The following is a 24,650-nucleotide window of genomic DNA, read 5'->3' on the forward strand; positions in this document are numbered from 1 at the left end:
CAAATTTGATAAAGAATTTGTGTCCAAAATATATAAAAAACTTGCAACTCACTTATATGTACACAAATTACCCAGTTTAAAAATGGGCAAAATATTTGCATAGTTATTTCACCAAGGAAGATATGCAAATGATTAATAAGCACATGAAAAGATGTTCAATGCAGTTAGTCATAAGGGAAATGCAAGTAAAATCCAAATGAGATACCACTTCACACCCACTACGATGGGTTTAATAACAAACACAACAGGTATTAGCAAGAATGAGAAGAAACGAACCTCATACATTACTGTAGGAATGTACAATGGGACAGCCATTTTAGAAAGCACATCAGCAGTTTCTCAAAATGTTAAACATAGTTACCATATGACTCAGCAATTCTAGATATCTACCTGAGAGAAATAAGTACATCTATTCATACAAAAACTTGTACATGAATGCTGATAGAAGTAGTATTCATAATAGCCAAAAAATGGAACCAATCCAACTATCAACTGGTAAATGGATAAACAAAATGTATATCTGTATGACAGAATACTATTTGATAATGAAAAGAAACAAAGTTATAACATGGATGGGCCTCAAAAAATTGTGCTAAGTGAGTAAAGCCAAACAAAAGGACCACTTATTATACTAGTAGTATTGCTTTTATATGAAATGTCCACAATAGGCAGGACTATAGAGACAGAAAGTAGATTAGTGGTTGTCTGTGGCTGGGAGTAGGGACGGGGAGTGAGTGACTGCTAATAGGAAGGATTTTTTAGGGTGATGCAAATGTGCTAACATTGGATTGTGTTGTTGATCACAACTCTAAATTTACTAAAAATCACTTAATTGTATACTTTAAATGATTTAATTTTATGGTATGTGAATTATGCCTCAATAAAGCTGTTAAAAACAAACTGATAATTAGAAATAAAACGAAATTTATGAGAAGTATACACTAAAACCTATAGCACATGTTTAAATGGTGAAACTTGAGAAGTATTCTCTTTAAAATCAGGTAGGAGAGCCTGGCCAGCTTGGCTCAGTGGTTGAGCATTGACTTATGTATGAGTCAGGAGGTCATGGTTTGATTTCCCAGTATGAGGCGTGCAGGAGGCTCAGTCAACCAATAATTCTGTCATCATTGATGTTTCTTATCTCTCTCTTCCTTTCCCTTCCTCTCTGAAATCAATAAAAATATATTTTTAAAAAATCAGGGAGGAGAAACATGCCTGATATTATTATTGTTCACCATTATTTTGAGGTGGAGGGTGGCAGGGTCCTAGTTGGTGCAATAGAAAAAATAAAGATATAAGGATTGGAAAGGAAAAAATGAAACAATAGCATTCATAGATGATGTGATTGTCTATATCAGGGGTTGGCAAACAGTTTCTATAAAAGACCATGTAATAAATATTTTAGGCTTTGTATGCTGTATGGTCTCTGAGCAGCCATGGAATGGCTGTGGCTGTGAATACATGAATGTGTGTGGCTGTGTTCCAACAAACTTTCTATATAAAAACTGACAATGGTCCAGAGTTGGTCCACAGACCAGTTTTTATGACCCCTGGTCTATATAGAAAACTCTAGAAATTCTGCTGACAAATTATCAGAATTAATAAGAATTAACCAAGACTGCTAGATAGAGATAAGATCAAAATGTAAAAAGCAGTATTGTTCCTAATCACAACAAGCAATTAATTTTTTAAAGTATATATTTAAAAAATGTTTTTATTGATTTTAGAAAGAGGGAAAGAGAGGGATAGAGAGAGAAACATCCATGGGAGAGATAAACATTCATCAGCTGCCTCCTACATGCCCTCTACTGGGGATTGAGCTTGAAACCTGGGCATGTTCCCTGACCAGGAATCGAACCAGTGACCTCTTGGTTCATGGGTTGACTTTCAACTACCAAGCTATGCTGGCCAGGCTAAAGTTTACAGTTTTTAGTAATTAAAAAATTTAGTTGATAAACAAGAATAAGTTATAACTGAAATTTTGTATAACTTTTATGGAGAACATTGTTAATGTTTCATTTAAGTCATAAGACCTAAATAAAATCTATGGACTAGAAGACTCCTCTAAAACTACAATAAACATTTAAAAATAAAAGGTGTGGTAAACTCATAAAGGAGAGGAAATAGTAAAGGAAGCAATGACTAAAATTTTTAAATCTGGAAAGTAGGTGAGTGAGTGGCAAATGACTTAGCAACTTAATTTGACTTAGTAAGTACAAAGAAAGCTGAATCTTAGGCTGGCAGTGGGGATAAGTTAAGAGTTTAAGACAACTTATACAAAATCCTCAAAAATCAGAGGGACTAGCAACTCTGGGTACTCTGTAATAGAAGGGGTAGCTAAAGTAAGGAATCATGTGAAAGATACTTGAGAACTTGTGTTTCTTTCCTTAATCCATACCACTGGACGATTGATTGACCTTCTCCATTTCAAAAGAAGTTTCAAATTTTATCTTCTAAAGAGAATAAAATAGAGAATCTCTGTAGTGAAGGATGCCACACACAGTTAAAGGCTTGGTTACTTAACAAAATCAGGGATACTAACTTACCATATACACACTGAATATTGAATTCAGAGACCCTTAGCTTCTTCCAGTTAATGAACCAAAGATACTGTAGGAGTTCTTCAAAAAATGGCTTCACCCTACATAATGAAGCTCAGCTTGTCCCACCACTCAGAGTTCCCAATCAGCTTTTTAATTCCCCACTCTTAATTATGAGCAGACAGCTAAACATAGACATTTGAGAAAAGCTTCTAATGTAAAGACCTACACAATTGGGGAAATATTTTGGAGGAAATAGAAACTACATAGGGAAAAGAAAACTTAAAATTTCAAAAACCTATGAATATTGTTGGAGAGAGAAGAAAATACATTTTATGCTTGAAGCATTGAATGTTGACTGTAGGATGCATCAGAGTAGAGAAATAGAAGGGAATTTTAATGAACTGGTATTGTTCTAATTCTTAACATGAGTGATGAGTCATTGGAGTTCATTTTTCTTCAAACTCTTCATATGTTTATATACTTTTCTGTACGTTTGATATAGTTCACAATTTTAAAAATAATTAACAAAAAAAAGTAAATAAAAGGAGGAATAAAAAACATAGGCAAGGAATATAAAAAAGAGCCAGATAGAAGTAAAACAACAACAACAACTATGGAAATTTAAAAACACATAGATGGGTCAAGTAGCAGACACAACTTTAAAAAAATAGTTTGGAATATAGATATTGAAAAATTACCCAGAATGCAACAAATGGAAATAAGGAGATATAAAACATGAAAGAGCAAGTATGAGAGGAGAGTGAAATGTGAATGTTTCTAACATCTATTTGGAGCTTTAAAAGATAGAGGAAATAGGTGAGAGGCAATATTGGAATAAAGATAGAGAATTTTCCAGAATATATGAATAACATGAATTTTAAGATGTAGAAAGTTAAATGAATCCCTATAAATAGAAAGAAATCCAAATTTGTACCTATCAGAGTGAAAATGTAATACTCCAAAGACAAAGAGATCAACCTAAGGGAAGAAAAGGTAAGTTATACAAAGTAACAATGAGACTGATAGTAGGCGTAAAAATAGCAACAATGGAAGCCAGAACTTGGTGGAATATCCTTGATATTCAGAAAGAAATCACTATCAACCTAAAAGTATATGCTCAGCTAAATTTTTTATTCAACTTTATTTTTAACATTTTAATTTTTTAACATATATTTTATTGATTTTTTACAGAGAGGAAGGGAGAGGGATAGAGAGTTAGAAACACCGATGAGAGAGAAACATCGATCAGCTGCCTCCTGCACACCTCCTACTGGGGATGTGCCCACAACCAAGATATATGCCCTTGACTGGAATCAAACCTGGGACCTTTCAGTCCGCAGGCCGACTCTCTATCCACTGAGCCAAACCGGTTAGGGCTTAAATTTTATTTTATTGTTTAAAGTATTACAAATAGTAGTACATATGTCTCCTTTTTTTTCCTCATTGACCTTCCCCCGGCCTCCCATACCCCCTCAGCTAAATTTTTAATAAAAAATAAGAGTAAAATAAAGATTTTCAGAATAATAAAAAGTGAGTTTACCTCAACAAAGTCTTTTTTTTTTTTTTTAATGTATTATTGATTTTTTTACAGAGAGGAAGGGAGAGAGATAGAGTTAGAAACATCGATGTGAGAGAAACCGATCAGCTGCCTCCTGCACAGATGTGCCCGCAACCGAGGTACATGCCCTTGACCGGAATCGAACCTGGGACTTTAGTCCGCAGGCTGACGCTCTATCCACAGCCAAACCGGTTTCGGCACACACACACACACACATACATACACATATACATACATACACACACACACATTTTAGAGGCCCAATGCACGAAATTCGTGCAAGGGGCTCGGCCCTTGCAGCCGCTGCGGCTGCTACCTTGGCCCTCGCAGCCCTGACCTTGCCCGGAAGGTCGTTTGGCTGTCCTGTCTAATTAGCATATTGCGCTGTGTGTGTGTGTGTGTGTGTGTGTGTGTGTGTGTGTGTGTATGGAAGAATAATCTAAGAAGGAAAATTGGAGATGAAAGAGTGAATGGTGAGCAAAAGAATTAATCATATGTAAGTCTAATCCTAAATTCTAGTTTGAAGGACAAAAACATGACTTTCACCAAATCCTTATATTTATGATAACTCTAGGTTTTGTTGGTTTGATTTCTTCTATAGGTGTACAGAAGATGGGTGTCCACATAAGAAATTTTTTCACACACGTTTTCTTATGCGAATGAGATTAACTCCAGATTGTTCCAAAATGTTGATCTCAACATCCTCTGGATATCTCTTGATTTTGCATGATCTTGACTTAACCAAGTCTTTAGAAGTAGGCAGCTATCCCATTTTGAGAGCAAGAAGAACTACATCAAGTTCAGGTAAGCTTTTTTTTTTTGAAGAATTTTCCAAAGAATCTCAGACATAGGGATGTTATGTTTCCATTCTGAGAATGTTAGTAGGTAGAAGGGAAGAAAATTAAAAGACATTATTTGGAAAGGTCAGTGAGAGCTTTTCCTCATGGAAAGATAATGATCTATATGTATCTCTGACATAGCATTAACTTGTGCCTCTGATCACAAATGATCTAGGAAGAATAACTGCTAAGTCTAAAAATATTTCCATTAGCATTATGCTAGCCAGAAAACCTTTCATCAGTATTTCTAAATCATCACTATCTCAAAAATTAATGATGGTCTGAGGTAGTATCAATTTTTTTAAGTTCTTCTGGAACCCAATAGAGCTTTTAAGTTATAGTCAATATGGAATTTTAGTTTTAATTCTGTAGTGTATCCTCGACTTCCAAATGCTCAGACACAGGTAGCCAGGGCCATCTTACCTCATGACCTCTAAACATTCTCTTGCTGAAGTCCTGTTCCTTTTCCTATTGCTGATTTCATTGGACTTAAGTGCAACTGGGGCTCAGAAAAATCTATGCACTATTATTTATCCACATTATGTGATAGAAACTATATTTCATCTACCTTTGGAAAAAAGAGGGCTGATCTGGGAACATACCCACTTGGAACACATAATGTTCATAAAATGCTATTAAAAAATTAGCTTCAAATGGTTAGACTCTTTCTCCTGTGTGCATAGGGCCATTTCTTTGGAATGTGTAGGCCTCGTACTGCAACTGCCCAATTGCTAAAAGTAGAAATTTAGGTTTTACCAGTTTATTTGCAAGCAAGGGATATAATCCTTTTGGATTCAGATTTCTTTTTTCTGGTTAAACATTAATAATCAACTTTAGCTTTCTGAGAAGCAGTAATTTAAAGGCCTAGTTGGCATTTTGTAATTAAAAAAACTAAGTAGGTTTTCTGACTTCTAAGGGTAATTCTGATACTTAATAACATCAAAGGGAACTAACTAATTTAATAAGAAGCTCCCACAGAAGTGTGGGGCCACTAGAAAAGTGTGATGAAATAGATTGCTCTTTAGAGTACTACATCAAACTCAGCTATCTGATACTCATTTTATTTTCCAAGGATTTCAATGCAAAATTTGTATTGCATTTCAAATATAGTATTCACATAATTTCAAGAATGATAATAGAAGTTTTTGGTATGCTTTAAGAAAGATCTGTTCATGTTCTTGGTAATGAGCCTGTTGTTTGGAACCTATTCTAACATTAAACAATGGGCTAAACAGCTCAGTTTTCACTCTTATTAATATTTTTTATTCCATTTCATTACATAAATGATGCAGAACCAATGATGCTCCTGTGTTTATTTTGTTTTTCATTTATATTTCACTTAAGCTAGTCATTGGTATAGAAGATTTTAGAAAGGGACGAGGCCTTAGATAGAACACTTCAGAGAGCTGTCCTGTCTTAATCTTAATTATAATAAGCCAGTTTAAGTGGACATGTACTTGCCATATTCCAGATGGATTTTAATAGCATGGTTCAAGTAGCTGATTAAAAAGTTAAGAGATATCACCAGAGTTTTGCTAGGTGTATTGTCAGAACTTTTTGTATTTTTAAGATCTGACTACTTCATCAAGTTCATCTGGTCCTAGAGTTTCTGGTTCACCTTGTCATCATAGTGATTCTAATTCATCTTCTGAGAAACACATGTCACGAGCCTCGCAAAGAGAAGGTAGGTTAAAAATTGGATTTTATAATCCTGCAACAAGTGATTCTACCAAACAGCTTTCTTTGGTTACTTTAATCCGTAAAATTAGCCAATAAAGATGAGGCTGTTCCTTGCCCCTTGGTTATCCTTTTTAAAAAGCTAAACAGAGTCTCTGGGTTTGAGGATCTTGGGTTTAAATTGTAGTTGGAGTTTAAGCTTTGATTTTATTTCCTGGACTTGGCTTTGTGTAGTTTGGAGAGGAAGTAGTTGGGAAATATCCCAATCAAGGTTACTATGGAAATTAAATGAGATTATGCATGTGACAGTGCTGTATAAATATAAGAGGATATATTTACCAGGTGCTTGTGAATGGCATCTGGTTTCAGCCCAGTAGACTTTTTACTCTGCCATCTCCTTATCTGAGCAATGCCTGACAGACTCAGAGGGCTGGTGGGATAAAGTGAGCTACAATCTGGCCCCATTGTGCTTTTGCCCGTTTTCCCCCAGCCAGTCTGGCAGAACTAGCTGCTTAGCCGATCCCTTCCATTTTCTAATTGAAATGCTTTCTACCTATGCAAATTTCACCTACCGTCCCTCTGATTCACATCTAAACTCCTATAGCACTTTTTATTTGTCCTAATTCACATCTAAACTCTTATAGCACTTTTTATTTGTCCTCTTTATAGACTGGTAGTCAGATACAGTTTTTTGTAATTTGGGGTTACCTTTTGCTGATCAGCATGTTTCCTATCTAGCTATTTTTGGAAAGGATTATACATTAGATTTATAATTTGTGTTTCCCCTAGGAGGCCTCACCTTTTAAGTGCTTGATAAATGCATACTTAATTATTTTGCATGATTACTTATGTGAGTAGAATGGTTTGAGCGCCCTTCCTAACCTAATCTATAGCTTTATCCACTTTCTTCTGGATGCTGAAGACTGTGATGTTTCACTTTAAGGTTAAAAACTCTTCCTCTTAAATTTAGAGATTTGTGCCCAGATGTGTAGCATTTCTTCTTTGATTTGTAACAGAAACTTCGTTTATAGATTCTGCCTGTTCTTCTTCTTCCCTGGCGATGGGAAACGAGCCAAGGCTTTTTTTATTTTTTTTTTGTTGATTTCAGAGAGGAAAGGCGAGGGAGAGAGAGAGAAACAATGATGAGAGAGTCACTGATTGGCTGCTCCTGCAAACCCCCCTCTGGGGATCGAACCTGGCCTGGCATGTGCCCTGACCAGGAATCAAACCCTGACCTCCTGGTTCATAGGTTGATGCTCAACCATGCCAGCCAGGCCAATCGAAGGCTCTTAACCATTGAAAAAAATCTTTATTGATTAACTAAACCATCCATGAGAAAAGCGAAACTTAATTTAAGAAGAATAGTTCACAAGCTTGCTTGTTACTTTGGTAAACACCAAAACAAAACTTTATAGCAGTTCTATGCTATGAAAAGTTACATTTGGGAGAAGAGATGATGTATTGGGAGCCTGGGCAGAGAGAAAAAGAAAATTAGAGAGTGGAAAGAGAGAGGAAGGTGGGCTTAGAGGTAAGGTTGCTCGGAATGTTGGGAATCCTGGGTCTTCAGGTGTCAGCATATGTTAGCACCATACTTTGGCAGATATGATGGCTGTAAAAACTTATTTTAGGATTAAAACTATTTTTGACAGGAAATTTGCTGTGGATTCTTAGGGATTTAGCACAAATAAAAGTGGAATAACTCTGGTTCAACTGAAATTAGGGAAGCCCTTGACCCACCCCATCTCTACCCTGGTCTCCAGGTGGTTCACCCCCTTTTGCAGTTGTTGAGGAACCTCCAAGGAGCACAGCTTGGAAACCACTAGTTAGCTATTTAGAATGGGTTTATTTTCTGCTTTTGTTATCGATTTTCAAAATTAATTCTGGAAATAGGGATTTGTTTTTCTCTAAAGTTAAAGTTTAATCACATGTGAAATCATTATTTAGGTATAGTTTGGTTATAACAGTGTAATTTGGAGTGTCACAGGTTCCCATCAATGCTAGTAGTCTAAAGGGAATCTTTTAAAAGAAGGTACATCTTTTTTGAGAAATAGTTTGCAAAGGGTTTGACAGGAGCTCATTATCTTCAAAGGAACTCCTTCCACAGGAAGAGAAGTGTTGAAGTATTTCTCTTGATATTACATTTTTAAGCTGCTTTCTCATAATGTCTGTACAAGTGGTTCTCCACATACCCGAGGGATCTGACCTATTCCCAGTTGTAACAATGGCTCACTGCAGCAGTCACTGGCATTAGAGCTACACAGAAGGAAATGATGGGCCATACCAGAGTACCAGGAGTATATATGATTGGCAGTGTCTCCCACCCCTTGTTTTGACATGCCTCTGTGTGAGTGTCTTCCCTCACCTCCAAAATTATACATCTATTGTTTACAGTACTGCCTTTGGTGGCCATAAGTCCCTCTCCTTGTACACATAGCCCTTTATTTATATAATGGCAGTCTTCATGGCTTCCAAGTATTTCCTTCTCTGAACCAGATCTTCTGAGATGAGAATTGTTATCTTTTACTTTTCCAGATTCCTTTCATGTCACATAACTTTGATTTTACTTAAATGAAGAGCTTTCTAAGATATAATCCAAATCAAAAGGACCTCTAGTTAGTTTTAATGCATTAGCCTTAGGTCACTGGTGATTCTTGCTATAGGAACTTGGATTCTTTAGTTCTAATCAGACCCTTTCCCCATATCCTCACCCCAAAGACACACTCGGTACATTGAGGGCACTGTGGTTGTTTTTTTTTTTTTCCTGTGGTAGCATAATGCAGACAAAGGAATGAAGGCATAGTTGCTGGCTGACAGAAATCAAAGCTTTTTTTTTTTTTTTAGAAATCAAAGCTTTTTTTTTTTTAAATTTTTAAAAATTTTTTTGACATTTTTTTTTTCAATATATTTTATTGATTTTTCACAGAGAGGAAGGGAGAGGAAGAGGGATAGTTAGAAACATTGATGAGAGAGAAACACCAATTCAGCCGCCTCCTGCACACCCCCCCACCGGGGATGCGCCCACAACCAAGGCACATGCCCCCGACCGGAATCGAACCCGGGACCCCTCAGTCCGCAGGCCGACGCTCTATCCACTGAGCCAAACCGGCCTCGGCTTTGACATTTTTTTTATTGAGGTATTATATGTGTACATATCTTACCATTGCCCCTCCCCACCCCCCCCCCATACATGCCCTCACCCCCCAGAGTTTTGCGTCCATTGTTTATGCTTATATGCATGCATACAAGTCCTTCGTTTGATTTCTTATCTCCCCCACCTCTCCCTAACTTTCCCCCTGTAATTTGACAGTCTGTTTGATGCTTTACTGTCTCTGTATCTATCTTTTTGTTCATCAGTTTATAATGTTCTTTACTATCCATAAATGAGTGAGATCATGTGGTATTTTTCTTTCATTGACTGGCTTATTTCACTTAGCATAATGTTCTCCAATTCCATCCAGGTTGCTGCAAATGATGAGAATTCCTTCTTTTTTAGAAATCAAAGCTTTTTAAGAAATATTTATTTTTTTACTTTTTTATTGAATTGGTTAATAAAATTATATAGGCTTTAGGTGTACAATTCTATAATACATCATCTGTATTTTGTATTGTGTATTCACCAGCCCCAAAAATCAAGTTTTGAAAAGCTGCCTTAGTTCTTTGATAATAAAAATCCCACCTTCTAATTTTCTTGTATCTCAGGAGTTTCACCACGAAATAGTCTTGAAGTCTTAACCCCTAAAGTTCCTGGTGAGAGAGACCGTGGAAACTGCATCACATCTTTACAGCTGCACCCAAAAGGCTGGGCCACTCTTCTTCGGTGCTCAAGCAACACTGATGATCAGGAGGTACGGGCAGCAGGACTCCACCTTCAACAGGGCCAACTGAACAAAATGCCATGTGTGCTTGAACCCCTGCTTCCTCCCCTTGGACTGGGGGTGGCAAGCTGGGGAGTACTTTAAAGCAATGATTAGCTCAGATTGTGTCCAGTTTTTAAATTCTTTTCTCCTTCATCTCATCATAAAAAGCCCTTTATATAGTAAACATAAGACTGAGATGTTTCAGCTAGGTTGGCTAAATGTGAGGTTTTGCTAAGCCAGTTGAGTATAATAATTTTCTCTTTTTAAAAACCCGGGGAAACTTTGGAAAAGGAACTAAACTGAGACTAGGGGAAAAGATCTTACATGACCTTATGATTTTCAGCACTCTGAAAAGCAGGAGTCCTTGCCCTAACCCAGTGGTCAGCAAACTGTGGCTCTTTGGCCCCTTGAGTGTGGCTCTTCCACAAAATACCACAGCCTGGGCTAGTCTATTTTGAAGAAGTGGCGTTAGAAGAAGTTTAAGTTTAAAAAATTTGGCTCTCAAAAGAAATTTCAATCGTTGTACTGTTGATATTTGGCTCTGTTGACTAATGAGTTTGCTGACCACTGCCCTAACGGGTTTGGCTCAGTGGATAGAGCGTCGGCCTGTGGACTGAAGGGTCCCAGGTTCGATTCCGGTCAAGGGCATGTACCTTGGTTGCGGGCACATCCCCAGTAGGGGGTGTGTAGGAGGCACCTATCGATGTTTCTCTCATCGATGTTTCTAATTCTCTATCCCTCTCCCTTCTTCTCTGTAAAAAATATATTTAAAAAAAAACAAAAAAGAAAAGCAGGAGTCCTTTAAGAATCTCACTAGCTCTAGAATCTGCAACTGAGAAAAGGAGAGAAGAGAGCCACTGAAATGTGTAGGGGCGGTATTCTAGGGCTTGACTGTCTTAACCCTTGAATTTTTAAATATCAAAATTGTTACTTTCAGAAAAGGGAATTACTACTACAGAAGTCACACTGGCCTCTGTGAATAAAAGACTTTAAAGCATCATAGTGCAGAATAACCCTAGCTTATGAAGATAAGAGGGTACAAGGCTACAAGTTCATTAGTTGCAAGAGGGGTAGCATTCATCTAAATGATTTCTTACAATTCTGTAGCTTTAGCATTCTGTTGTCGTTTTTTTTTTGTTTTTTTTTGTTTTTTTTTAAAGAATATCTGTAGCACTATATGAGGCTCTATAACTTTGGACTTTGGTTTGTCCCTCTTCTCTCTCCCTAGTGGACTTGTGTCTATGAATTCCAAGAAGGAGCTCCGGTACGACCTGTCTCACCTCGCTGTTCTCTACGACTGACTCATTACATTGAAGAAGCCAATGTAGGCCGGGGTTATATCAAAGAGCTTTGCTTCAGCCCTGATGGGCGAATGGTTTCTTCCCCACATGGCTATGGGATTCGATTGTTGGGATTTGACAAACAGTGCAGTGAACTTATTGACTGTTTGCCCAAAGAAGCCAGTCCCCTGCGGGTGATCCGTTCTCTGTACTCTCATAATGATGTTGTACTGACGACAAAGTTCTCCCCAACACATTGTCAGATTGCCTCAGGGTGCCTTAGTGGACGGGTTTCTTTGTATCAGCCAAAGTTTTAGGCACAACTTACAACAAAATAAGCAACTCTTCTGGTGTTTGACATATAAATTGCTTCAATTTAGGTGAAGTATTTTCTTTTTAGAAGATCTTAAAAGTTTTGGTCAAGACCTGATTCTTATGGGTCCATGAACACACCTGTGACCTGAGGACTTGGTCGTCCAGCATCATAGGGGCATTGCCAAGTTAGACTCTATGCAGCAGCATCTTTTGCAGCATTCCTCAGCTCCTGCTGATCTGTGCCACTGAACCCCAGGTATTCTGGTTATTTTGCATGTTAGCTCTTGTTGAGTTTCTTTTTTCTTTTTTGATTTTGGTGTGAATTTTGTGGACATTTGGCAGGAGTTTTGGTTGGGTTAGAAGAAATCTGTGACACTAGAATAAAACCCAAACATTTCATGTTGGCATACTGATTGTTGAAAAAGAAATTTTATCTTCCCTTACCAGTATACTTGGCCTTTTAAAGTTGCTGTTATGTTTCTCAATAATGAGCACAGATAATGGCATTATTCTCATAACTGTTGGATAGTCTTTCAACAAAATGTCTTTTAACCTTTTGCACTCGGATGTCAAGTGTGACTCGACACGGTTAGCATTAGAATAAAGGAATCGAGAAAAAAGCAAGCGAGTGCAAAGGGTTAAGCTTCCTGTTAAAATTATACATATTTTTCACCATGAGAGGGTTTTGTTGTGACATTCTAGAAAAAATATTATCACCTCTCTTTGTAATTTACTTTACTTGTATGAATTTTAAAATCTCTAGCATGTGTCCTTACTTGGTATTTTGTTCCTGTCAGCAGCATTAGGGAAGAAGAGGGGAGAAGGAATGGGATTTGGTTGTTTCTGTTGTTTAGAAGAGTATTTATTTATTGGATTAGTACACTACCTGACCACAGAGTGATGAGAACAATGTGGCTCAGATATTCTGTTTTCTCTGCCAGGTTATTTGAATCACACAGGATGACATGTTATAGTATTGGGGTGGAGGGGGAATCGAGAGTAAAGAGATGGGTTTTACTCATATTTCTTTCATGAGCCAGATGGCACACGGTCAACTCTTTGCATTAGTGAGAGGAGAACTGCAGTCCTCTTCAAGCTGTTGGCATAAATGTGGTAGTCAGTGGCTTGGATGTCAAGACCGAGCTGATATGAAGACCTTTCGTTGTGTTTTGTTATGGAGCACAGCAAGTAAAAAGCATAGAGCAGGGCTTAAGCCAAGGCTGACTGCTCTGCTGAAGTTAGGGGCTTTCCTCTAGTCTCCTCCACTGGGAATGGTTTGGTGTTCAGAAGGGTTTGCCAGAGGCTAGAGTAATTTAAGTCACATGCTGGCTTCTTCCCTCTGGATCACATTCTCTTAGGCCAGTTGCTCTCAAACATTGGGGTACATTATAATAACTGAGGAGCTTGTGAAAAATACAGAAAATGCCCTTACCTTAGGAGATTCTGATTCTGCCAGGGAGAAGACAGGAATCTGTATTTTAACAGGAACACCAAGTAACCTTTATTCAGATGGCCCTGTTTATAAAACACTACCTTCAACATCAGTAAATACTTTTGTACCTATCAGGTGCTTAACACAACTCCCAGAAGGTGTTTTGATTATTTTTTAATAATAAGTAAATGAAAGCAATTTTAGAGGTAGAAAATAACATAAAATGGAATCCATTTCATTTTTTAAGGAATGAGAGAAGTGACTTGCTTGAAGGTTATCCTAAAAAATTAGTGGCAGAGCCAGGACTCAAATTCAAGTCTCCTAATTCCTTGCTCAGGGCAATTTCTACTGTATTATGCTGTCTGTTAAAACAATGACTATGAACACTTTATTTTGTCTTTAATTTGTATTATTGTGAATACCCTTAAACTGGCTAAGACATTGAAAAAAGGAAGGCATGGGAGTAGATGCTGAGAATTCCAGCCATATGAAGAAAAGCATTTTACATCTTATAAAAATGTTTAAGCAACCCAAATACATGAATAAAAATGACTTTTTTGGGGGGGGAGGGGGGACTAGGACCTACCAGACAACCATTCACACATGTATAAAGGTTATACCTCACTTGGAACAATGTTGGCCCTAGGACAAATTTTTAAAATTAGATCAATTTACCATGGATGTTTAAAATTTGGAAATTTTTTAGTCATCAAAAAAAATTATGACAAAGTACAGTGGAAACACAGGTTTAACATAAACTTAAAAAAACACATTTAAAAGGAAGTTTTTGAGGCAAAAACACTTAAATGTTAACATTAAAAATAAGCTACTAAGTATAACGATTGTATTGATAATCAAAAGAAGGTTCCATAAATTGCATCCCCTTTGGAGAGAGTTCCATGTCAGATATTGGGCACACATATTGCCCAGCTCTAAACTTAAGTCATGATTGTTTAACCACCATAGAGCATCTATCCCATGTCAAATAATGGACATACTTTACTACTGATCCTCACAGAAACCTTACAAGGTAGGTGGATGAGTACCAATTTACTTGGAGGAAATGGAGGGTCAGAAAATTTAAGTGATTTGCCTTAAGTCGCAGAGCTAGGTGGCATCACTGGGATTCAAACCCTGGTCTGTTTTAGTCCAAAGCCTGTGCTTATTACCCTACCATTGTGCCCTTTGGTTTGTAAAGGATGGTAAACTGGCCAGTTAATTTACTTGTTTTGCATCCTCTGAAGTTCTTTATTACAGAGCTGGCTTACCTTCTGCACCATGTAAAAGAACATTTATAAGATTAACAGTTTCCATTAGAATTAATACTATAAACTGCAGAGCATACATACAGTCCATTCCTAACTAAAAAACATCAAGCAGGACATGTAACTATAAAATAAAGAAAAATAGAGGATAGCCTTGTAAAAAAAAAAAAAAAAAAAAAAGAGCTGCACAGATTAAATGGGCTGTTAATGTAAAAATTAACAGCCAGCTAAGAAAACCTTCATTCTCTATGAGGTATGGTCATGATCAAAAAGTCATCAGGTATATTAAGGAATTAAAAGTCATCAGGAATAGTATACTATTAGAGGAAATTACATCTTATAATTAAAAGGTCCCGTTTCACTTAGTGTAAAATCTAATGTGTTTTTTACTCTAAATTTTATTTAGTCATTTTTATTCATGATAGTTGGTAAATGTATTATAATTGGTAACATAGTATAATTATTGGGAAGTGTAGTATAAACTATACTTTGGTTTTAAAAAGCTTTCTGCAGAACAGTATCTTTATGGCAATGCTATGTTGAATGAGTTTAGGACCATCAAATGCCTAGTAGTTCCTTATTTTCAATTGTGAAAATGAAGTGGCTAAAGCAGATGAGATCTCTATTTTAATCTTTTGAAAATGTGTGTGATCTTTTTTCTCAGAATCCCAAAGAACATGTATATTTTGTCATTTCTGCTTGTTACATCCTGAGAAGAAGCTATACCAAAAATTTTAGAAAAACAAGGAAAAGGTAGATCACACGTTCCCCATTTCTGTCTAGAACCAAAATCCCATTATACTATCAGTATTAAAGTTTTGTTTGCTAGAAAGTGCAGTGTAGGAAAAATATTCTGAGAATCTTTTAGAAGCCTAATATTTCCCACTTAGTCAGAATATATGGTATTGGCATTCATAAATACCTGTTAAGCTTGTGTTTAGCAAGAGAAATATTCTGATAACTTACTAATGACAATCATCCCCATTTAGCAACCAGCAGTGACAGAGAGCTATGAAGTTTCATTAAGTAATAAACTGTGTTGGTCATAAAGCATATATATGAATTGTTGGATAACTAATGCATATCTCTTAAGTGCCAAAATTTAAAACTTGTAGTTCTTTTTGATGTCTTTCAAATATGTTAGTATACCTCCCTGCCTTCTTAAACAGCATGCTCAGTATAATTCACTTTTTCATGATGAAAAGTAAAAGTTATATTCATGTATCATTACAAATATTCAATGAGCTCTGATGTATATAAAATAATTCATAAAATGTAAAGGGCTATAACAAATATGAGTTAATATCAATTATTATAAAGTGATTCCCGCAGCCCTGAGGTATATGTAATCGTTTGCCTCAGATTGCTGGTGTTTTGTTTTTAATTTAAAAATGTTTTATATCTGGCTAAGCAGTTTATTCTGTCTCCTTCCACACTATCAATATGTCTGCCTCTAAGAGAGTCCCTACTTCCTTCTAATGTGCTGTGTTCATGTTATGAGCTGGGACATGAGATAACCAAGCCTGCTTAGTGTCTGAAGATGTGGACAAGCTCTGGGTGCACAGTCTTTGAGATGGCTCTTTTGGTTGTTTACCACCTTTCTGACAGGTTCACATAACCTTCTGGATAATATAAGTTTCCAGTAAAGGCCTAGCCTAGTGTTTGGTTTTGTTTTTAGTTGCCACTAAGTATAATACTTCAAGCGAAGGGTGTTGCTAGATTAAGGAACAAACAGCAATGTACCAAAGAATAGCAAAGCAACAACAAAGGCTCTGTATTTGCACAGGGGTCTTGCATGCTTCTAAGAAAAAAGAATAATACTGGGGGGGAAACAATGAAAATCAAATCCAGATAGACTTAAGAGTATTTTTTATGCCATTAAATAACTATTAAAATATATCCTTAAATTATCACATGTTGTTACAAAGACACAGTTTAGTCTCATTGCAGAATAAGATTGTACCAAAATTTATACCCTAAAGATGATTCCTAAGAATTTCTCCCATTCAAATGATAATAGAAATGATTATCAAAAGGAAAGTCTCAAATGTACCAGTATTCTGCTCTTTAGTTATAAATGAATTAGTGGTAGTAATATGGGTTTTATCAAAAGTTCCAAGGAACACATCTCACATACACACAGATCCTATATGTATGTGTAATAAATGTCACTATAAATAAAAATGTCACCCGAAGGTAATAAAATAATTTTTAAATTTAAATCTGGTCTAAAGTATTTAAAATAGAATTTTCCGCTTTCCTAAGTTTCTTCCTCACTTTTCATGATTTTTACCTTAAAAATTGAATATTTTATTTTTTTTTTTTTATTCACTATATCTATTTCCAAACTGTGCTTTCTGGTAACTTTTAGATTCACATTTTCAGGGAATTTGGAATGCCCTATACAATATACTAGACACCAGGAAGTTTTCTCACTGGGCTCTGAAGTGCTGCAGTTCTTATGCTAGACTGTAAGCTCCCTGAGGGCAGGGACTATCTTATTCATTCTTGTGTTCTTGTACAGGATCTGACAGAGTAGTTGCTTCATAAATGGTTGTTGAATGAATCAAATGAACCTTCACCATATGCGGCCTCAAATTCCCATGAAGCCAGAATTATTCAGCACTGAAGGAATACATCATGTATTATCACAGTGAACACACCGTGTGCATCAGAGTCATACAGAGTCATACCTGTGGTCAGAAAAACTATGCAAACTCATTGATCTGGAAAAATGCAAGTTTAAGACTCAATATTTCATTCAACAAACATTTGAATCCCTACCATATGCTTAGTCCAGTACTAGGGACCCAAGGGAATAAGGCTTTCAGAATCCATAGCTGCAGCTGAAACAGAGTTCAATGCAGGGCTTGTGACCTTTGCAGGCATATAGGGCTCTGCACTTAAAAAGGCTTGGTTTAATGGTTGGCTAAAGCCATCTTGAAATTCTTAATTTTTTGAACAGGGGACCCACATTTTTATTGTGCACTGGGCTCATACATTATGTAGCTGGCCCGGCTTGGATATTAACATTTTGATATGATGGAAACAAAATAATCCTACATAATAAAAGCCTAATATGCTGAGTGTCCGGTCAACCAGTCGACCAACTAATCAAAGCATAATATGCTAATGGTATGCTAAGGCCGCTCAACCGCATGCTATAATGTGCACTGACCACCTGGGGCAGATGCTCCAACCGGTAGTTTAGCTTGCTGCTGGGGTCTGGCCAATTGGGACTGGGTAAGAAGAGGCCAGACACGCCCTGGAGCCCTGCTGTGGTCCCTCCCTGGCCCTGATCGTGCACCGGAGGGGTCCCTCAGCCTGGCCTGTGCCCTCTCGCAATCTAGGGCCCCTCGGGGGATGTCAGAGAGCCGGTTTCAGCCCAATCTCGCAGGCCAAACTGGGGGACCCCACTGGTGCACGAATTCATGCACTGGGCCTCTAGTAAGAATTATATTTTCACATTCGCTGAACTAGCCATAGTGCATGATTTTTTAAAATATATATATTTTATTGATTTTTTTTTTTTTACAGAGAGGGAGAGGGATAGAGTTAGAAACATGGATGAGAGAGAAACATCAATCAGCTGCCTCCTGCACACTCCCTACTGGGTACATGCCCTTAACTGGAATCGAACCTGGGACCCTCGAGTCCGCAGGCTGATGCTCTATCCACTGAGCCAAACCAGTTAGGGCCATAGTGCATGATTTAATAAAATAACTTACATTTAAAATTAAAACATAAGTACTCCCTTCCCAACAAACTTTTTAAAAGATCAAATGTTTTTCATTTAAGAATTAGGAAAGCTTTCTAACCATGTAATTGGCTTTCACTTTTTCAATAGAATTTTTTTTTGTTTTGTTTTCAATTGAATTGTTTTGAGTTTTTCAAATGGATGAATGTAGAATTGTAGGTGAATTTATTATCTAATTACATACCTATATACAATTTTAAGGTTTTAATCTTTTATTAATATATGCACTGAGTATTTTAGTATAAGTCTACCTCATAATGTGCTTTTAAAAAATAAATGCTACTTTGAAACACTTGACACACTTTTTGTGTGTGGCTAACCTCTTTGAAAGGTTAATCGGCAAAGTGGCATTTAGCGGTAGTTTGAAAACTTTTGTTTAAATTGCTTAGGTGTTCATCTTTAGACCAGAATTAGGCATAACACTGTGGCAGAGGGCAGGGATTTGATAGTTCTTGTTGGTGAAAGTCTAAACTTTCTCAATCATGTAGCCCTATCAGAAAAAATTAGAGAATATACTCTAAATTTTGATTATTTTTAAATTATATATATATGCATATACTATTGTACGGATCTATATGTACATTATAAAACATGTACAGAGATAAAGGAAATTTTTAAAATATGATTTAAAAAAAATCAGTCTCTTCCAGGGATCGCCTTCTGCTTCCACGGTACATGCAAGTTTTTTGTGAAGGCTGCTGTTCTAAACACAGAACTGGCATTTTACACTAAAAACACATTTACTACGATCTGATCCATTCACATCTGTTCATTAATGTTATGGCCATTTACACATTTATTCAATATGAATTATGTTTTATAGAGTTTCATAAATTAATTCTTTATTCAGTGAAAATTGTATTCATATAAATAAAAACCATAGAGTTGACAAAATTTTACTTTTGTTTGTCAAGCTATATACAGTAATTGGTTCTCATGTAGACAAATTAGAACATGCTATTTTTTTTCAGTGTTCCCCAAAAATAACTTATAAAAAATATTTTTTTTAAATGTATTTTTATTGATTTTTTACAGAGAGGAAGGGGGAGGGATAGAGAGTTAGAAACATTGATCAGCTGCCTTCTGCAGACCCCCTACTGGGGATGTGACCGCAACCAAGGTACATGCCCTTGACCGGAACCGAACCTGGGACCCTTCAGTCCGCAGGCCTACGCTCTATCCACTGAGCCAAACCGGCTAGGGCAAAAAAATATTATTTAACAGTGTGATTAGTGGTTCATTTCACCATACCACTTTAATTCACTAGAAAAATGATAAATTTGGTACACTCACTTTTTTGGTAAGTCACTTAAGAGAAAAATAAGAGTAAATCCCTTTCAATTATTTTGTGAAATTAACCATTTAGATAAACTGATTTAACTAACCACAGCACTGATTATTTCAGTTATTCCGATGACTGACATGCTATGGCCTATTTAAAAATAGATTTTTTTTTAAAATTTAAAAGGAAATGTTTATTTGGCATGCATTTATACTAATGAATCAACAACTTATATTAGTTTCCTATTCCTTTTTTAAATATATATATTTTTTGTTGATTTCAGAGAGGAAGGGAGAGGAAGAGATAGAAACATCAATGATGAGAGAATCATTGATTGGCTGCCTCCTGCACAACCCCCACTGGGGACCAAGCCCACAACCCAGGCATGTGCTCTGACCAGGAATCGAATCGTGACCTCCTGGTTCATAGGGCGATGTTCAAACACTCAGCCACACTGGCTGGGCTAATTTCCTATTTCTGATGTAACAAATTACCAGGAACTTAGTGGTTAAAACAACAAACTGATGTCACTGAGTTTTCTTCCAGACCCTTCCTTCTGACAGAAGACATGGAAAGTGGTGTTCAAAGTCTAGCATGTGTTAAAGTCACCTGGAGGGCTTATTAAGATAGACTGCTGGGTCCCCATCCAGAGTTTCTGATTTCATAGGTTTGTAGTGAGAGCCCCCATTTTGCATTTCTCACCCGTTCCCTGTGGCTGCTATAGGTTTGGAAACCACAGTTTGGATATTGAAAATGTAGTTAAGAGTTTGGATTTCTCATGGATGCCAGATCCCATGGATCTTTATGTAGATAAGCCATTTTAGAGAAGATCTTAACTTCGGAGGTCGATATTATAGATGGACAACATGCATCCCATCAACTACACCATTTAGTACATTGTCAGCTTGGCAGTCCTTCAGCGAGAGCTAAGACTTTCCTAATTTAATAGGATATTGAAGTTACTGAGCAGCTAGTTAAGCTAAGATCATCTTACCTTCTCAGGAACAGACCGGTGCCCTGTGGCCTCTCTTCTAACTCAGAAAGAGGAGCACTGCTACGGTAATGCCCCCTCTGGTGTGAGCTGGGCAGAGCTGCAGCCACCGGAAAAGGAACAAACTAACCATGGCAGAGACAACTCAAAATGCTTTTAACCTTTCTATAGGAAATAGCTGTTTCCATTTAAACTATGGGTACACTAGACTGCTGTGTTAAAATTAACTTGCAAAAGCCTTCACTTTAAAAGGCTAGCCTTTGTGGAAAATGAAGGATCCACATTTCATTGTGAAAGAATTACTTTTTAAAAGTTCAATACAAAGTATCAGGTCTATTCTGAATACATTGTATTTATTAAGCAGTTATTACCTAAACTAGAGGCCCGATGCACGAAATTTGTGCAAGGGGCTCGGCCCTCGCAGCCCCGGCTTCATCCGGAAGGTCGTCTGGGAGGACCTCTGGAAGGTCGTTCGGCTGTTTGGTCTAGTTAGTGTGTTAGCTCTTTATTATATAGGATAGTATTTTTGTGGGTGTACTTAATAAATGTATATAATTAAAAGAAGGATTTCCTGGCATTTATTGAAAGCTGCAGAGTATTGGCAGGAAAATCATGATCCCTACCCTGGTCCCTCAAAGGGATCGGTAGATTCCCCACCTCTGGGGTAGTCTCAATAAGAAATAAATTGGCCCCCCCCCCGGGGTGGGGGTGGGGGCAATGGTAAGATATGTACACATATAATACCTTATTTAAAAAATGGAGGGAAAAAAAAAAAATATCTGCTTCACCAAAAAAAAAAAAAAAAGAAAAAAAAAAAGAAAGAAAGAAAGAAAGAAATTGGCCCTAATTGGTTTGGCTCAGTGGATAGAGCATCGGCCTGCGGACTGAAGGGTCCCAGGTTCGATTCTGGTCAAGGGCATGTACCTTGGGTGCAGGCGCATCCCCAGTGGGGAGTGTGCAGGAGGCAGCTGATCGATGTTTCTAACTCTCTATCCTCCCTTCCTCTCTGTAAAAAAATCAATAAAATATATTTAAGTAAATTGATTAGGCTCTATTTTACCCACCAGCCCTGTCACAACCTGTGAGGGGTATTCTGGGCCTGAGGACAGGAAGGAGGTAGCTGCCATATCATTATGATTAGAGGGAAGGAGTCCCTTCTAGCAAGAATTTCTATGACTTCATGACAGTCTAAGAATAACTAACATACTGAAAGAACTAAACTCAGTCTCTCAATATATCATTAATACCAAATATTGTGATAAACCCCCTAATGATTTTTCTCATTTTATGAAAATGTTCAAACATACAGCAAAGTTGAAAGAATTTTACAGTGAATATGTTTACCAAGATTCAACCATTAACATTTTACTATGCTTGTTTTATCACTGATCAAATGCTACATCCATCAATCCATCTTAATTTTTATGTATTTTGAATAAATTAGATATCTGTACCCATCCTTCTAAAAATCCTCAGCAATACGTATCATTACCTAAAGTTCAGTATTTTTTTCTTTTGTTGAAAAATTTCAATATGATTGATGCCCACAAATATTAATGGCATGTCCTCTAAGTTTATACAAATGTATACATTTGCCCAAACCTGTATTGATATACGTAGATTACAGTACTACCATCATCCCAGAAAGTCCCCTCAGAACCCTTCCCAGGTAAGTCCCTTCCCCATCCCTCCCAGGAGCAGCCAGTTTTTTCCCCACCATAGATTTGCCAGAATGTCATATGAATGGAATCATACATTATGCATTCCCCATGATGTTTTTAAAAGACAAATTCTTAGCCTGGCCGGTGTGGCTCAGTGGCTGAGTGTTGACCTGTGAACCAGGAGATCATGATTTGATTCCCAATCAGGGCACATGCCCAGGTTGTGAGCTCCATCCCCAGTGGAGGGTGTGTAGGAGGCAGCCAATCAATGATTCTCTCTCATCATTGATGTTTCTCTCTCCCTTCATCTCTGAAATAAATAAAAATACATCTTTAAAAAAAAAAATGCAACAAATTCTTAGAAAAAGTGTCTCTGAAACAGGGAGAGTAATAGTGATAAAGACAACATCCGGGATCAGATTTTGATTCATTGAGCAGATGTGAGACTCTAGTCTGTGGATACAAAGACATTGTGCCTTGAAGGACACAGCACCCCACGGGGGAGCGAGGGTTGAGACAGTCACCACAGACGCAGACCTGATCTAGCCTGGAGTCACTGGGGCATCAAGGGAGGTTTAAATTTTTACTTTGGAACGTGTCTCAGGCATCCAATGCTCTGTATTTCCACAAGTCTAAAATCTTTTAACTCAAAATGATTTGTCTTTAAATAAGGGCAGTTTTATAGTACTGAGCAAATGTAGCCAATTTGCTAAACAAATAAGGAATAAACAATAAAAGGCACAAATTGAAATCACTAAGGATACAGTTAGCATTGCCCCGACACAAACCCAACATGCTTTCCTGTCCCTGGTCCCTGAGTTGCAGAAGCTTGGAAGAGCCCCGAAGCGCAACCACAAATTGTTCATCCTCTTGGACTTCGCCTTAGCTTTCTCAAGACCTCACACCTATTACATCCCCAAGTTCAGGCCCTCACCTAACTTCTTTCCTCTTTACCTTCATATTTTACACACAAATTACCAAAGAAAAGTCTTTAGTTCCCATACATACCCACTTTTTCCTACTAGGAACTCTGCCTCTTTCCTAGTGGAGTGAGGAGAGGGGAGCCCAAAAACCCTGAACATTTCTTTCTTAAAGGACTGTTTTCCCAGAAAACTAGGAGAAGGATTAAGGAAAGTTCTGAAGCTTTTTACCCAAGAGAAAGAAAGATCTAGACCAGGAGCCATCCATTACTTGACCCTTGTAACTAAATGCATTTATTTCCCTTTTGTGGTGTACTCTGTACCACCAAGTAACTGCTGACTAATCATGACTGGTTTTATTGTTGATGATTAAAACTTTCTTCTTGCCCTTCTTCACCAACTTCATTTGGCTTAATTCTGCAATTTACAAACAGTGCCAGAAGGGATAAGGAAAATGGAGTGCCTGTACATACACACAATCTTGACACATGCACGAACTTTTCTTTTGGTCTCAAATCGGCTAGACATTTCTCAGATGGAAGGATAGCTGCCAGTGCTAAAAAGGAAAGCCAAGAGCTCACCAGTCATTTAGCTCATACTAGTATATGTCACGGACTGTGTTTGTGCCACCCAAAAAGCTAATAGGTTGAAGCCCTCAATGTGCTGGTATTTAGAAATGAGGCCTTTGGGAGATAATGAGGCGTAAACGAGGTCATGAGGTTCTCTCTGCCATGAGAGGGCACAGTGAGACGTCTGCACACTAAGAGGCCTCTCACCAGGAACCAAATCTGCCACACCTTGACCTTGGACTTCCCAGCCTCCGGAACTGTGAGAAATGTGTCGTGTAAGCCATCCACTCTACGGTATTTCGTGATGGCAGCCTGAGCAGTGTAAACTTTCTTTCCTTAACCTCCATGACCCCTCCAGGAATGAAGGCCAGACAGGCTATTCCAGAATGCTGTGATCCTGAATATCCACGTGTCCCTTCACTCTCTTGAATCCTAAAGAAATATTTATACCTGTCAGATGTCAGTCACTGTGCCAGGCACTTGAAACACGGAAATCTAGACCAGAATCCCTGCCTTATGGAGCTGACATTTGAAAGGGGCCAAAAAGCATAAAATAATCACCCTGTTAAAACAGGGATGTGATAGCAATAGAACATTGAAAAGGGGGACCCGACTTAGTCCTGCAAGTGTGGGCTGTATTCTCTCAAGTGGCAGTGGATCTCAATCTCAAGTCCTCAGCGGGAATTAATGAGTCAGTCAGGGAA

At 37.5% G+C, this 24,650-nt stretch overlaps 1 protein-coding gene across 2 annotated transcripts in view; it reads left to right on the forward strand.

Annotated features, from left to right (window-relative positions):
* DCAF10 (DDB1 and CUL4 associated factor 10) overlaps positions 1–16,988 on the forward strand; it is a 48,182-nt gene extending 31,194 nt beyond the window's left edge. The window contains exons 4-7 of one of the 2 annotated variants that reach the window (XM_054726742.1): positions 4,703–4,905; positions 6,511–6,624; positions 10,317–10,462; positions 11,703–16,988. In XM_054726742.1, coding sequence (XP_054582717.1) covers positions 4,703–4,905; positions 6,511–6,624; positions 10,317–10,462; positions 11,703–12,071 — 832 coding nt within the window. In that variant the 3' untranslated portion in view covers positions 12,072–16,988. The remainder of the gene's footprint in view (positions 1–4,702; positions 4,906–6,510; positions 6,625–10,316; positions 10,463–11,702) is intronic. The other variant, XM_054726744.1, reaches the window with a different exon arrangement.
* The last annotated feature ends 7,662 nt before the right edge of the window (positions 16,989–24,650 follow it).

The sequence above is a fragment of the Eptesicus fuscus genome, chromosome 15, assembly GCF_027574615.1.
Source record: "Eptesicus fuscus isolate TK198812 chromosome 15, DD_ASM_mEF_20220401, whole genome shotgun sequence".
In the NCBI taxonomy this organism is placed as follows: Eukaryota; Metazoa; Chordata; class Mammalia; order Chiroptera; family Vespertilionidae; genus Eptesicus; species Eptesicus fuscus.